Genomic DNA, 16,802 nt, shown 5'->3' on the forward strand with positions numbered 1-16,802 from the left:
AAAATCCATAATAATGTATTTACTGTATATTGTATCACCCCTTTTTAAAAAGACATTAAACATTTATACCCTGATTTTTGGGATTCCCCTCTGTATGCTGTGAATATGTTTTATTACCTTTGCTTAGTAAACAAACTACTTCGACCTATGGCAGGGCAGAATAGAGCTAGGTTAGAAAACTAAACTGATTATAGAAAAAGGCAGAGTCAAGGAGACACCATGTAGCTGCAGAAGGAGACAGATGCCAGAACTTTCCAGTCTGGGTGGCCGGAAAACGAGCATGCAGTCTCTGCTTACAATACCCAATCCCTTTTAAATGAAAGTAAGCATTTATAAACAATCATTTTGGGAATTTTGGTATAGTTTTCTCCAAACTGCTTCCTGCTGTTTGTTGGACAAAGTATTTTTAGGATTTACGGAGTCCTTTTGGGGGATTTTGTTCCATCAAACCACATTAGCCTGGAAGGAATCAATAGATTCTCATCTTCTGTGGAAATAAGCAGAACTTCTTTTCCAAAGTAACATATCCTTAGACTCAAATTTTGAAGTTAAGATACCTTTAAAATATATATGTTGGTTTAGCTTAGCAGCCCCCAGAATCAATGTCTCTCTGCATTCAAAAAATTTAAAGAACACACTAATACACATAATCCAGACTCATTGTGTATTTTCTATCTTTACATGGCTTAGTATACATATCTTATACTATTTTAAAGGATTTTTAAATTATTTTAATCTAACTGTTTCCTCCTCCTCCTCCTCCTCCTCCTCCTCCTCCTCCTCCTCCTCCTCCTCCTCTTCTTCTTCCTCCTCCTCCTCCTCCTCCTCCTTCTTTCTTCTTCTTACTTCTTTCTTCTTTTTTCTTCTTCTTCCCATCCTATGCATATTTATCAAACACATTGTGACACATTTATAGGTCTTTTTATCTGAAATCTGTCCTGTTGTGTATCTATAATCTTTTTCTGATCAGGAGCGTTTTAAATGTGATAAGAGGGCATGGCTAAGACCACAGCCGTGGCTGTGACTGTTGTCCCTGTACTCAGCCCTCTAACAAGATGGAAACACGCTCACCACCTGCCTTGGGACCACAGGGTGGGAGCCGCACTCACCTCCCAACTCTGGGGAGCAGTATATAGCACATAAACCTTTTTCATCTGAGTAAAGGCCTAGATCTGCCATGCAGCACATGGCTGTGCTCTCGAGCCTGCATATAGTAGCTGGGAGAAGCCTCTTTGTACCGCAGCCAGTGAGAGAGGAAGTCTGTCATGTTTAGCTGAGGCCCACTGCTACCAGGGGACGTGGTACTGTACTGTGACCTGCAATGAGAGACATGAATTAGGAAGCCATTTTTGGCTCCATTTTAGAACCTTTTTTAAAAGCTCACTCTGGTTTGTGTGGAAATTCCTTGGCCCCAAATGTAAACAGCAGGCCCGTCTCTGTTCCACTGGTCCCCCGGACTGGTTTCTCTCTGTTCCCAAATAATTACTCAGAGGCTTAATATCTGTCCAGTGACTTAGGTCCATTTCTATTAGTTTATATTTTACCATGAGGCTTATGGCTTATTACCTCATATCTTACTTCTTGGGTGGCTACATGGTGTTTTCCCAACTCTGCCTACTCTCTCTGTATCTTTGTTTGGACTTCCTGCCTATCTTTACTCTGCTAAGCCATTGGCCAAAACAGCTTTATTCATCAACCAATGAAAGCAACAATATACAGAAGGACATCTCACATCACCAGTCTTTTACTATGTGGTTATTAAGTGATGCTTAAGGCCCAAACTATAGAAAACTGCTTCTAAAGGAGTTTTATGGGATAAGTATTTATTATCACATAATGGAATGCAGCAAATCTGGTTATCTGAGACAATGTGACTTAACCAAAAGCTAGGAAAGAAGAGGGAGAGCCTAGAGAATCAAGTTAGTTTGGGAGCAGAGGGGAAAAACACATTGGGTTCAGTACTAGCACATTATAAACCCAGTGTGGTTGTGCATGCCTATAATCCCAGCACGTGGAAGGAGCCTGAGGCCCAAACAAAATCCAAACAGAAAAGATGAATGAATTGTGAAGAAAATGGAAGTGTGGCTGGTAAAAACGCATGCAGCAGCAGCAGTACCACAGCGCGACCTGTTGGCTCAGCCTAGGGAGAATTGATTCTTTTATAGTGATGACCTAGGTTTATGAGCATTTTGAGTAAGATGTGCGGAAAGTAGAATGTAAGGTACATAGAAGGCCTTAGCAAGAATTTGAAGGGATGTTACAGCGCAGAGAGACAGAGGCTCTATCTAATGCTGGCGCGTTCACGAAGTAAGGGAGGGAGCATGAGATGTGACCCAACTTCTGGGATCCACCATAGCATTATAATTTGCTGTCTTAACTACATACCTGTTGACCTGTCTCATTGTGCATGGTGTTTACAATGTACTCTTGTGACTGGTGTCTGTTTTGAAGCTTTGCAAAGTCCCAAACTTTCTTCTACATCATTATCACGAAATTGAATTATTAGGGCTTAGGTTCTGTATAGAACAGTGTTCATACTCACATATTCAGATATAATTTGCAGTTTTTGTAATTCCTTTCAGAGAAGCCCTGTTGGGTAACAGCTCCTCCCTCAAGTCAAATGCACCTGGGGAAGCTTCCCACAGCATGTATAAGGGACGTGCAGCCTATGTCCTGTTACCATTGTTACTTTATAAGTGAAGTATACTGAGTCTTGATTGAGGAAGTGGCTTTCCCTCTAGGTGGCAGAGCCTAACCTTCTCCACAGAGACTGAGTTCTAGCCTGAACTGCTGTCCACCACCCTGCTGCCTTGTGTCTTATCAAGGACCTAGTCTTCCAAATAACGGGGGACAGCGAGGACGTTGAATTGGAAAAGTACCGACTGCACAAGCACAGGGAACTGGTTTGATTGCTAGGTCCCACGTTGCAAACTGAATGTGACAATCTGCCTCTATGATCCCGGCACTGAGGAGCCTGGGTCTGCTGGCCAGCTCATCTAGCTGAAGTGATGAGAGAGACCCTTATTCAGTGTAAGACTCTGTCTTGGGAATATAAGGGGGCACATGGCTGAGGAGTGACACCCTGTATAGACTTCTAGCCTCCACACACGTGTATACATATGTGCAATACACAGGGTCTTTTGGCACAATGATCTAGTTTTCCCAAGTGAAGGCCTTGCATACTGTTAGTGGTGCTGCAGGAGATCTGAGCTCACTGAGCCCATTCCTCACTCATTAGCTTAGAAAGATGGCCCCTGATAGGGCACGAGGCTGAGAGACAGCCCATGTGTAAGACGTACCTACGAACTTGTCTTTGGGGTTTCAAGTTGCAGGCTCCCCTTTATAAGCGCATCCATGTCCTAGGTGACACAGTGTGTACTCAGATTCTGGGTTTTGGTTGTTGGGTCCGGCTTCTTGTTTCCCATGTCGTCCTTCCCATGTCCTCTTTCACGCAGCGCCTTTTCTAGCTCTTAGCTGCTGTTTTTGCTTTTAACTGATCCTAGAAACCTTTGTTTTCTCTTAAGTGTAATAATGACTGTGTACTTCTGAGGAAGACCCTTTCCTGCTTATTCCTGGCGATCTCCCAAGCCGTTAGTGCTTATCGTCAAGACAGACTGCTTCTAGCCAAAGCTCTGCCACACACTCTCCTTGTGTCCTGTGGTCATGATGACCAAGGGAGTCGTCATCCTTTAGCCTGGAAGGTCCACCACGAGAGTAGTCATCCTTTAGCCTGGAAGGTCCACCAGCCAAAACCTAGGCAAATGTTTGTAAAGCAGTGGGCCTGTATAGGATGCCAGCTGGGTCTCCTATAATTTAGGTCAAACTGGCACTACCAAGGTTTGGTATACAGTTTCACAAAATTGCCAACTTCTCAGGCCACTCATAATCTCAATATTCCATAGCCTTTCTGATTGGGTGTAAGCCTGAGTTCCTACCTTTTCCTTCTAGGGTTCAATAGTTTGCCGAATCACTCACAGAGTTTAGGAAAAGTTCTGTACTTATTTTTCCCAGCTTACCATAAATGTTAAAAATACACAGCCAGATGTACAGGGCGAGGAGCCCCATAAGTGTGAACCCCAGTAGTATCTGTTTCCACAGTGATGGGACACATCTCCAGTGCACGTGGATTCTTTTATTGACACAGACGTTTTGAATCCACTGGTGAGAGTTTTTGCAGAGATGTCAATGTGTATCACAACTGCTTCAGTCATCAACCAGGGATTATTTAACTCAATCACCCCTTCTCTCCCTGAGAGGAGAGAGTGGGGAGCTGAAATTTCCAATCTTCAGTGCCACGTGGCTGACTTCTGACAGCCAGGTCCTAAAATGACTGGGGAGAGGGGCTCACCAAGAGTTGTGCCGTTGAGCATAGACTCAGGTGTGGCTTAAAGGGCCTTATGTATAACAGGACACTTCTCACTCACCCTTGAAATTCCAGCGTTTTCAGAGGCTCATGTTCCATGACCCTGAAGAACAGTCTTATGTTTCTTGCTAAGTCACAATGACACACTCTGAGAGGATGTTTGTGTCTTCCCTAGCTGGCCTGCTGTTGCGGTTCTGCTGGATGCTCCCTCTGCTGTGGCTGCTGCCCTAAGATCCGGCAGTCTCGGACCACCCGCTTCATGTATCTACTCTACTTCCTCCTGGTCATCGGCCTCTGCTGTGTGATGATGTCATCCTCTGTGACTAAGCAGATGAAGGAGCATGTAAGTTTGTGGTTCTTGATGGAGTTGTATGAGAAGCACGATTTAGAGGACTGGGTTCCATACCACTGTAATTTGGGGTTTGTTACATGCCTGTTGCTGAGATAAAACATCACGACCAAGGCAACTTATAGAAGGAAGTGCTTATTTGGGCTTATGGTTCCAGAGGGATAAGGGTTCATTCTGGTGGATAGGCATGGCAGCACATGGTGGGCCTGGCCGCAGGAAGTTGAAAACTCAAATTTTGAACCATAGCACACATAAAGCAGAGATAGAATGGAAGTTGGCAAGGCTTTTTAATTAGCTTGTGCCCCCTCTGCCCCCATGGCATACTTCTTCTAGTAAGGCTGCACCACCTAAATCTCCCCCCAAAGAGCACCACCAACCAACTGGAGATCAAGTATCCAAGTGCCTGAGGCTGTGGAGGACACTTCTCATGCAAACCACTTTTCTTGGTCTTTGAACTGTCTCAGAACTTGTCCACTGCGTCCAGGCCAAGCAGGCAAGCCATTCAACAGCTTGATCTTTAATTAATCAACCAATTAATGTTTGGTATGATGTCTAGGTATGTCTGTGGATGTGATGAGATATGTTGTGTGTCTGAGCACTCATGAAGATCAGAGGGAGAGCACCAGGTGCTCTACTCTCATTCTCTGACTTGTGTCTTTGAGGCTGGGTCTCTCACTGAACCTAGAGCCGGGTTGGTGGTTGGAGGCCAGCAAGCCTCAGTGAGACTCTTCCCCATCCCTGCAGTGCTGGGGTTATAAGCATGGGTAGGCATGCTCAGCTTTTTATGTCGGTGCTAGGATCCAGCTCAGGCAGCAAGTACTTAGCCACTGGGCCATCTTTCCAGCCCCGGTAGCTTTGTCTTAGTGGTAGGATAGGCATAGTTGGATGCTGTTGGTAGAGGATGTTGATGTCAGAGGATTGTGTTTGGTCTCTGTTTTGTTTAGCTGTTTCTGATAAACACAGTCTTTGCTTGTAGAACTCTGCCCATCTCTGTCGTAAGGATGACTGCCAGTGTTACAAGTCACAGCTTGTTATGAAGACGTAATTTCGGCTGATGGAAAGGATGATGTAGCTTAGACAGTACCATAGATACCAGGAAGTGGTTTTTGAGGCTTTTAGCTTTTCTAAACGGACCACTGGACAGTGTTGCCTTTGGGGGTTAGGGCAAGAGGTCAGCCGTTTCTTGGGCAGTCTACTCAGGGATGCCTGGAGTGTGACGTTTATGGAGACGGATGTGGAACCTTTTCCTGTTTCCCCAAAGCAGGCCTCTTGACGAGCTGTATCAGAACGCAGCGTGCTGTGGTCATAAGAAACCCCAATAAACAGCATAGCTCTTCCTGTCCTAGGTTCTGGGGGAGAAAAGAGAGACTGAAATGTCCGCAAGGAGGACACAGATACCATGCCCATTACTCAACAAGGCAGGTGAACTCATACAGCTTGTGTTTGCAGGGAGATAGGCTTTCTCCTGAGCTCCTAAGCCAGCAGCTCGCTCACCCATGCTCCGCTGGCATTGTTCGAGGCAGAGTTCCTCTTCTAGGACTCACTAGCCAGGAAGAGAGGGCAGCAGCATGTTGAGGGCAGCTCTCATCCCAGGGAAAGTGGTGGTTGAAAGCGGAGCTGTCGGGGCCCATTTCCCTCTCGCACACACTCAGCCCTTCATCCTCACAGGCAGGCAGTGGGGAGGGAGAGAAGCCGGGTCTATAATGGAGCTGCATCTCTACTGTGGAGATGATAGCCTCAGCTGGCGCAGCTCCTAAGCATACTGAGCCCCAATCCTGTGCTATGCTGTGGCCATTTAATTGCACTCTGCTTTAAAACAATCATTTCCCTTCTCTTTATGCTGGGGATGCAACCCAGGGTCTGGCATGAACTAGGCGATCTCTCTACTGACCTACACCCCAACCCCATGACATTTTCTTAAAAGCTCTTGGTCTATTTTTATCCTGTTTATCCTTCAGTTAGGATAGGCCTGTTGGAGCTTCCTGTTGGCTAATACATTTCTAAGTGTAGCTGTATGGTTTTGATTAGAATGTAAGCTACTTATCTCCAGTTAAGGTGCCCCAACGGGCGACATGGTACGCTTAGATGAGGGGGACAGCTTGTCTCTCAGAAGAAAAGATGTGAACTTTTCTGAGGCCTAAAACAAGATAAAAATCGATAGGTTCTGTTTGGTAAAAGTTTGGAGGTAGAGAGACGAAGGGTTTGGCTCTTTGAGGAGTCTGCCAGATTTGCTTTGTGCTGGTTGATATATTTACCACCCAGCCCTACTAGCATCATGGTTTAACTTGGTATGTTTGGGGAAAGAAGTTTGGGCCTACGGAACCTGGAAATATGGCTCAGCAGTTAGGAGCACATACTGCACTTACAGAGGACTGAATTTGGTTCCCAGAACCCTCTTCATACAGCTTGCACCTGCCTGTAGCTCCAGCTCCATGGGATCTGGCACCCTCTTCTGGCCTCTGCAGGCACCTGCATTCACATGCATGCCTGCCCGTGTGTGTGTGTGTACAATATACAATGTATATATTTTAAAATTAATACTTTAAATTAAAAGAGTTTTAAGAGCTACAAGGCTAGAAGGATAGATTTTAACTCTTATGCTGAGGGTCTGCTTCATCTTCCCTTTAAATTCATTCATTTGAAAAGAACCTCAAAAAGGCTCAGCAAATCTTCTACCATTGAGCTACACCCCAGCACGCCATTTCTTACTTTTATTTTTCTAGTAGTGTGATGCTCTCTTCTTAAGTTCTGTGCCTGAGCCGCTGCTTGATGACCCGCCGTGGTAAGAAGTCGGTATCTTAGCGTCTGCCGTGTGAGCCCTGCTCTTAAGCTTTCCGTGCAAGTAGAATGAAAGCCTTAGGTCCAAGAGGTAAAACCTGTAATTATGCCAGTGTGTGACATCTCTTGGAGCGAAGCACTATAATTGCAATTGTATGGTTAGTAGAAGCCCAAGGTGTGTGCTTCAGGCATAAATTTGATTCCTGTTTGGGTATCCTGCTTCTGCTCCGTGCAGCACCCGCTAACAACTCCATCTGCTATCTGTGCTTCCTGACAGAATGTTCAACAGGAAGATGTTGCCTGGTGTTGCCCAGGAAGGCAAAAAAAAAAAAAAAGTATTTTAAGAGCTGCTTTTTATAGGCTAATACCATAATACTATTTTAATGTGAGCATTTTGCCTGCATCTTCGTCCTTTATCAGCACTGTCCTTGCCCGTACCGCAGGTGCTGCCGACATCCCCTTCTATAGGAGGAAGCAATGAGTCATTTAACCAGTTTATGTCCGCTCTTAATAGCCACCGAGAGGTAGAGTTGGGGGTTTGAATGTGTGAATATGTGCTTAGCTACTGCGCTGTGTAGCTGGGAAGGCAGAGAAGAGAAAGGACAAGAGAGACAGGAAAAACACCATGGGTCACATGACCAGAACCCACAGGTCCATGGGTTAAAGGAGGAGCCATTGTAGATACCCAAGCAGAGGTGATCATCATAGACCAGGGAGAACCTGGGGGACGTGAGCACACTGGGGTGACTTAGGATCAGAGATCAGATGGAAGGGGAGGGTGGGGGGAAGGTACAACTCTGGAGCCTGCCTCTGAATATACCTATTTAAAACTGGCTTGGCCAGGCTTCCTGCATAGGGAGTGAGGTCACTCTGGGTGGAATAAATCCTTTTCCCTTCAGGGGACAGCTATCTGGCCACTTTTGTGGTGCTAGAATCAGGTTGACCTCATGCCCAGGCGGCACTTGAGGGTGGGTCCTGAAAGGTCTCCTTGTAGTGCACGGGCTGGTCCCCTGCGGGTCCTTGCCTGCCCTTTGTTGGCCTGTGGGAGTTCGAGAGGTGAGAGTGGCAGTTGAAAAAGAACTGCAAACTTGTGGCCTGCACAAGGTGTGTCCTGTGCTGTGTTCCTTGGAGCCCCTCCATATACAGTGGTGTTACCAACTTACGCTGAAAACAAGCACAGAACCCTTTTCACCTCAGGAGGACACTAGTCAAAGTCACTACCACTCAAAGCTGCCCAGACTTCTCTCTGGGAAATAATGTGCAAAATAAAATGTTTACAGAGAGATCTGACGGCACAGACAAGCATAACACCATCTAAAAATGAATAAAGAACAACAGAAAGACAATAAAGATCGTAGTAGACTCTTCACAGCAAAATGAATACTTCTTTTCAATTCTAATCTAAAACAAATGTACTACAATGTCATGCTCCACACTCCATATACCAAACAAATGAGTTCCCAACACTGTTTATCATATATTTGGGTTTTAAAATGTTATAATTCACCATGTCAGACATTTCCCCCAATCAGAGCAGTGCAGGTACCAAGTGAAATACAGGAAGAATGTAAACTTAAGACGTAAGATTGGAGCCCCGAAGGCTCTTCCCACATCGGCCAGTGAGCACACAAGAACTTTCCTGTGTTCTCCCTTCCAAATGACTAGCTTCTGGGGCTCTCAACTGTCACCTTTATCTCCAAATTTGGCAGCAGATCTTATTTTATCAGTGAAGATCTGGAGCCCTATTCTCTCACCTCCTTCTCCTCATGTGTTCTACATTCTGAAGTCACTAAAGCCCCAGGCATCAATCAGCCCAAGTTCTGTACTTGCTTAAATGCCTCAGTGACTGGCAAGAACAGACTGTTTAAAATGGCTCCTATATTCTGACACAGGAAAAAATGCTCCAAGAAGGCAGAAACCACAAGCTGTGGCTCAACATACAGGAGACCCTTCTCTGAGTCAACAGTCTCATGAGAAGAGGAGTTTCCCTCATGCAAAAGCAGGGCAAAGCTGCCTCAGCATCTCTTCCAAGTCCCTTCTCACAAAGATACACAGGCAACATTCTGAAACCAGAAAGAACCTACTGTTCTCAGCCCACACACCACAGACCGTGTGACCCTGACAGGGCCCTCCTAAGATCAAGAGTGCAGGGTGGGAGGCAGTGACACATCCCGAGCAGGCCACAAGTCTGCAGTTCTTTTTCCTCTGGATGGCAGGGCTTCTGCTCATGGCTCCATTGACATCGGAAAGTAGTGTCTTGGATCCTCTTCCCCTGGCCTTGGTGAAAGCACTTAGGATGACGGTGGCTCTCCCTGCTCTCAACTCATGGCCAGGGCCATATGCAGACAGGTCAGAAGCATAGACAAATGCCTGGAGATTTTGGCCAGGTGTATAGATTAGCTTTTATTTGGTTGAGAAGTTCCCTTGTTGTCTGCCTTGAGACAAGCTGTCATGCTGTAGGGAGACCCCAACTCTGGACTATGCTTGTATCTCAGAATTCATGATAAGTATTAACAACTCTTGGGATAATGTTGTATTTCTGATGGAGTCTTAAGTGTCAAAATGGACACCTCCTGAACCATGAGCTAAACAAAATTCTGTTTTCTTTAAACTAATTACCTTGTATTAGGTATTTTATTATAATAATAGCTAATGGACTAATACATACTTGTACTTTTTTGTGTCTGGTGTCTTTTACTTAGCGTGTTTTTAAAGGTATGTTGTAGCATATGTCAGTACTTTGGCTGAATAGTATTCTACTTTATGAATACTCCATATTTTATTTGTGTATTCCTCAGTTAATGAACATTTATGTTGTTTGTACTTTTTGACTCTTAGTGATAATATCACCATTTTTGTGTGAATAATATTTTCTGGGTATATACAGTAGAATTTCTGTACTAGATGAAAACACCTTGCTTAGTCTTTGAGGAGCTGCTATACTGTTTTCCAAAGTAATTACCCCATCAGCACCCCCATCATCATGAGAAGCACTCGTAATAAGTGATGTGTTCTGTGCCCTTGCCAGCCCTCATTGTTGTCTTTTCTGTCTCCCCGTCCTGGTGTGTCTGTGCTCCTATGATCTCTTCACTGGTGTCTTGAACGCTACCCTGACCACTGTGGTTCCCCTGGGGCAGCTCATTCGTCTCTGCCTCTGGCTGTCTTCTATGAGGAATTGAGGGTAAAGGTACCTTCGCTCAGAACAGAACTGGGGACATTCTTAGATTCTTCCTTCTCTCCCCTTTGTCCAGTCCTGACCACAGACAGTACTGATCATGGACAGGCCATGGAAATACTTGTGCTGTGCATTCTACTCAGTCACAAATGAGTTGGCCACACCGGACTTTTGCCCTCAGCCTTCCTTCTCCTGATAATTGATCCCACAGGTGAGGACACCCTTGCTACTTGTAGTTCCCCATTGGAGTCTCCCAATGGCCTTAACTGTCAGCAGCAGAGGCTCCGTCGCTTGGGTTTTGAAGAGGCTTCCTAAGTACAACATCTAATTGTCTAGCTAGTTTGAATGACATGTTGCACTACTTTGGTGGTTCTTAGAGTTGACAGTACCGTGTAATATACTTAAGACTGCAGATTGACAGATAAGCTGCTTCCTTTCCTGTCATCAGCATGAAGAACTAAGAGGGCTATGATGACATGATTGCCTTCCTGGGCTAGTCCCTGTGATCCTAAGAACTAAAATCTGCAGCTAAAGCATCTAATTAAAGAAATGAGCAAAAATAGAATGCAGCTCACATCTATGATAGGTGATGGTAAACAGGGGCCTGTTAAGTGTTACACAGAGGAAACACGGTTGCTTTTTAAAGGGTATAGTTTACCTGTAATCAATTGGTAGAAGAATAAAGGAGATTGGAAAATGGAAGAAACCTAAGGGATTATTTTACCCATCTAGTTGTCTGACAGATGACATGGCCCATGAAGTGAAGTGTCTTGTTCAAGGCTGAAAACACTAGTTACAGCAGAGACTGAAATTCAGGGTCCCTGGGTGCTTGGCCAGTGATTTCTTGCTCTTATAACTAGGTTTGCTTGTTGGCCAGATAACCTGCAAAACTCCCAGAAACAGCAGTCCTAGCCTAAAGCAAGCCTCGCTTCACAAGTCTCCTAAACACTCTGGATACAGGGACAGGGAGAAGTAGCCTATCTGGGAGGTGACATCCATTTAGTAAGCAGAGCTTTCCTTGACTCCTGAGTGTTCTCTGGACACAGTGGCAGGAAGAAGTATCTGGTGACCTTCTGGAAAGGTGACCTTTCCAGCTGCCTCCTTCCCTGCCTACAGCCAAAAGCTGGGCTCAGAGAAGGGCTGTTGATCTGAAATGGAGTAGCCACAAAAGAAGTGCTTATTTGGTGCTGCTCAGAAAGTGGACCCTGCCCTCAGGGTGTGTTCGTGTATCTGTCTTTTTAAAGCAAGCAAACAGCACTGGTGAAGAATACTTCACTTTGCAAGACACCATGCGGTTTGCTTGGCTCAGAATGGCAGGGGTTCATGCTAATAAACAAATGTCTGGCTCTAATTGTGAGTGTGGTCTCTCTTGGTTGAGTGTTCAGAGTGCTGGAACCTAGGCTCTGGGGTTGTTTGAGTCAAAACCCCAGGCAGAGCTCTCCATTCTCAAAAGCTGCCTGTTAGTTTTTAAAATCTTTATTATTATTATTATTATTATTATTATTATTATTATTATTATTATATTTATGTGTGTGTGTATGTGTGTGTGTGTGTCTGTGTGTGTGTATGTGTGTGTGTGGTGTGTGTGTGTATGTGTGTCTGTGTGTCTGTGTGTGTGTGTGTGTGTGTGTGTGTGTGTGTGTGTGTGGTAGGATAATATCAAATAAAGAGAAATCCTGCTAGTGCAGTTCTTTGATTCTGGAGAATTTTCAAGTTTATTATTTTAATCCAGCTGAGATAAAATGGCTTTCAAAAATCCTCTTCCTGAACATCAACTGAATTCCATGTCAGTGTGTGCCTTCTGGGTCAATTGGGTAGAATTGTGGTGAACACAGTTCGTGTAGATCATAGTTTCACTGGACTTAGGGTTAGGGGAGCTGGCAGTGAGACTCCACCTCTTACATTTTCCTGGGTCCCATCCTTTCTCAGTCAGGGTTGGAAGGGACACAGGTTTGAAAACAGTGCCATCTTTGGTCTGAGGTCATCTAAACCAGAAGCAAATAGTCCCTGCAAGTCTCGACCTTGGCTCCTCTCGGCTGGTCCTTCCTCCACACAGTGAATGGTGCTGGCAAATTGTTCAGTACTTGAGGAGGCCGCCCTTTGTACTGTGCTGAGAGGCTTTTGTTAGATTCAGACTCAAGGACTGAGATTGACTCTTGTCTAGTAACCACGAGCTTGCCAGGAGCCATAAAGCAATAGGCAACTGTCATTGTCCTTGACTGTCAGATCCCTTACACAGAACTCTTGGAGGCACCAGATGTTAGCCAGACCCTTTATAAGGTCGCCCTGGCCATGAGAGGGAGAGGATGATGACATGAGAATGTGACTTTTTTCTCAGTCCTTTCCCTGTGGCCATCAAAGCACTTGCAGATAACGAGAACAGAGAAGTGCTTGCAGTTAGGATGAGCACCATATTTTGCTATAAAGATGGAGCCTGAAGGAGCAAATACCGCAACGCAGAATGAGCTAGAATGAAGCAGCTTCAGGTTGATAACGAGAATAAGCACATAAATGCTGTGAGCACAGCAGCACTCCAACCCTGGTGCTGTTTCTGTGGCATTGATTATCTGGGGTCAACTAACGTCCGAAAATATTACATGGAAAATTCCAGAAATAAATAATTCATATCTTTAAATTATGCAGCACTATCTTACTCTATGCTGCTTAGGATATGAATTATCCCTTTATGCCACCGGCTGTCACTCAGTGGCCTTCTTGGTTATCAGATCTGCTGTTGTGGTGCCAGTACTTTTGTTCAAGCAATCCTTATTTTGTTTGTTTATTTGCTTGCTTGTTTATTGGTTCTGGGGATTGAACACAGGGCCTTGTACATGCTGAACAATTACTCTACCAATAAGTTGTAACTAGCCTCCTCTTCTCTCTTTTAAGGTAGGGTCTCTCTAAGTGTCCTAGGCTGTCCTTAAACTTGCCTTAGCTTCCCAAATGGTGGGCTTTTAGGAATGTGCCACTATACCCAACTCAAGTGATTCTCATTTTATACAGCTCCAAGTAGTGATGCTGACTGTTCATTGCAATGTGTTACTATTATTATCTCATTGTATCATAGGAATTGTGTGTATATTACTCAGCTGATTTGCCCATAGTTTTAGGCATCCATTGTTTTTGTTTCTGTTTTTCAAGACAGGATTTCATGTAGCTCATTCTGGCCTCAAACTCACTACCTAGTGGAAGATAACCTTGAACTCCCTTCCTTTTGTCTCTCCCTATAAATGCTGTGGTTTACTGGCATTACAGGTGTGCACTGCTGTACCTGCAGATAAAGTGAGCAAATGTAGTCTAATTTTGATGCTCTTCTGATGTTCTTCACAAAGTATAGTAAGGGTAAACTGTAATCTCAGTGCATTCTTTTTGGAGTGTGGAACTTTGAAACAAAGTATAGTAAGGGTAAACTGTAATCTCAGTGCATTCTTTTTGGAGTGTGGAACTTTGAAACAAGGCCTAACTGTGTGCACAGAACAGCAGAAATTGATTTGTAGTAGCTCAGATGTACAAGAACATGGACTTTTCTGCCCCAGCCACAGGCATGCACTACCAGTTACTGAATACATTCTGTGTTTTGAGATACACACACACACACACACACACACACACACACACACAAACACACACACATAGAAAGAAAGGAGAGAGGAGAGAGTGTGTTTATTTTGTTTTGTAGTGTAGACCAGGCTAGCCTGGAACTTGTAGCTTGTAGCCCAGGTTACCTTTGAACTCAAGTGATTCTTCTGTCCCTTAACCTCTGGAGAGTATGGATTACGAACAAGCACCATGATTCCCAGTTTCTGGTTACATTGTTTAAAAACTTCTCAAATCTGCTGCTGCTTTTGTTGATTTGCCCATTCATGTAAGTGTAGGTATCAAAGATTGTACTGGGGATAAAGTATAACCAACACATGGTTGTTGCAGAGCACTGAACCTCACTTAGGGGACAGCAGTAGTTTGGTAGCTGGTTTTTGTGGTGCACATCTGTAATCTCAGCACTTGAGAGGCTGAGGCACGAAGATGTGCACAGTTGTGGAAGTATGTGCACTCCACTGAACTCCTGGGCATGTCTGGAGAGACAGCCGAGGTGAGGGAGAGACTCAGAAGGGGAGCTTAGGCTGTTTGCTTCATCTGGCTGGGGAAACCGGGACCTCAAGGGGTGCAATTCAGTGAAACAGCTGTCTGCAGTCAGCACACTAGTCTGAAGACGCCCCTCAGTGTGATTTATTTTTGGTTGTAAAGGCTGTGGCTCTGGAGCACATGGAACAGATGTGAGGTTTCTGCTAATGCTGCTGAAGGCTTCTATGCACTGGGCATCTCTACCCAATTCACCTCTCCATCAAAAAATAAGCACACATCCTCTTTGTTGGCTAAAAAACAACTTGCAGAAGGTTCTACCATTTGAATAACTAAAGCCAGCTTCTGTTTGGAGCAGATCCAGTGAGGGCCTTAGGGGAAAGGCCACAGCCAGAAGCTGTGCTGTGTCCCCCTCTCAGCTCCTGCTCCTTTGGCTTCTGACGAGTAGAGGGAGTTGTCACAGTTGCCACTTGGCTTTTGAAAGATAAACGCATACTTCAGCAGTTTATGTTCAGTATTAGTGGGCAGTCTCTTCCCCAAAAGTCAGCTAGTGAAGTCTGTAGGCTCTGGGCTTCCACTGTAGTACAAGAGTGGCCCAAACAACACCAACAAATAAGCATGGCCCCTTCTAGTAAAATTTTATTTACAGAAATGGGAGACTGGCTGACTGTGACCTATGGGCTGTAGTTTCTCTGGCTTTTGTTTTAGACCCTGAGTGGCCCCATGTAGTTCACAGTCGGTCCTTTTTTCTCTCAGGGACAAACTTCAATGGCCTAAACTTTATGCTCAGCCAACCACAGCTCGGTTAAGTTGCAGGTAAGGGCTGCTGCATGAAGCACATGCCTAGTCAGGCAAGCATAATTCATGTCTTTTATTCTATATGGAACCATCGAATAAATGGAAATAATTTACAAGGAAAATGATTTATTTGTATGTGTCCATGTTAAACACGTTAGGGATGAAGGAGTAGTGAGCTGTGGAAAAATGAGGATGTGGGCATCTCAATCCGATGTAAGAGAGAGAGAACCACCACCTGAATGTTCGCTGTGCATGGGTCTCAGGAAGGGGTTTGAGAAGCAAGTAATCTGGGCTTTCAGAATCCTTAGTTGCTTAGGATGTTGGCATCCTATCTTACAGAAGACAGTTGATTCTCATATCCTACCAAAGTTTAAAAAATATCATCAATAGCCAGGTGATGGTGGCACATGCCTTTAATCCCAGCACTTGGGAGGCAGAGGCAGGCAGATCTCTGTGAGTCTGTGAGTTCGAGGCCAGCCTGGTCTATAATAACTAGTTCCAGGACAACTAGGGCTGTTACACAGAGAAACCCTGTCTCGAACCACCCCCATCATAAATAGTTCAAATTAACAGATGAAAATCCTTGAAGTATACATAAAATACACGCATGGTCAGTGTATGTATCTCTCCATGACTGCCTACATAGCCTTTCTTGAGAAGATTAGCTCCGTGTTAGCCTGGATTTCAATTGATTCTATAGCAATGGGATCAAACCTAAGGCTCTTTATGCTGGGCAAGTAGCCTACTGGCTGGGCTACACCCTAGCCTTGGAGTGGGGGATCTTACACCTGTTTTGTTTGATGCTTATATCCCAGTGACCTGAAAAATACTTGCACATAGTAGGTGAGGAAGAGTGGGTAATGAAATTCTGTCTGTGTCACATTTCGTGTTGTGTCGCATGTATCAGGGAATAAAGAGCACCTGTACCAACCAATTTGACTGAGTTTCAAATTCCCCCGGAAAACGACCATGCATACAGTTGTATTTTTTATAATGTTTCACATATTTAAGAGTGTCTTAGCTGATTGGTTAGCTCAGAGAGCTTTGTCTCCAAGACCCTTAGCACTCCCTAAGTGTTCCTTTCTCTGGGTTTAGGACTGACCTTCCTCTGCTCCTTTACCAACACCCATAGGTTGCCTCCTTCACCATGTGTATACTGGCTACCCCCAAAATCCTCACCCCTTTTTTGCTATACAGACCAAGCTGGTCTTACACTTCTTTCTCTATCTACTTCCCAGCTGCTAGAATTCCAGGCTTGT

General features: G+C 44.7%; 1 protein-coding gene across 2 annotated transcripts in view; it reads left to right on the plus strand.

Annotated features, from left to right (window-relative positions):
• Positions 1–16,802, plus strand: part of Serinc5 (serine incorporator 5) — a 101,783-nt gene that overhangs the window by 46,466 nt on the left and 38,515 nt on the right. For both annotated transcript variants that reach the window (XM_048455916.3, XM_085676858.2), the window contains exon 2: positions 4,539–4,706. In XM_048455916.3, coding sequence (XP_048311873.1) covers positions 4,539–4,706 — 168 coding nt within the window. The remainder of the gene's footprint in view (positions 1–4,538; positions 4,707–16,802) is intronic.

This window comes from Myodes glareolus, chromosome 15 (genome assembly GCF_982192425.1).
Source record: "Myodes glareolus chromosome 15, mMyoGla1.1, whole genome shotgun sequence".
NCBI classification, from domain to species: Eukaryota; Metazoa; Chordata; class Mammalia; order Rodentia; family Cricetidae; genus Myodes; species Myodes glareolus.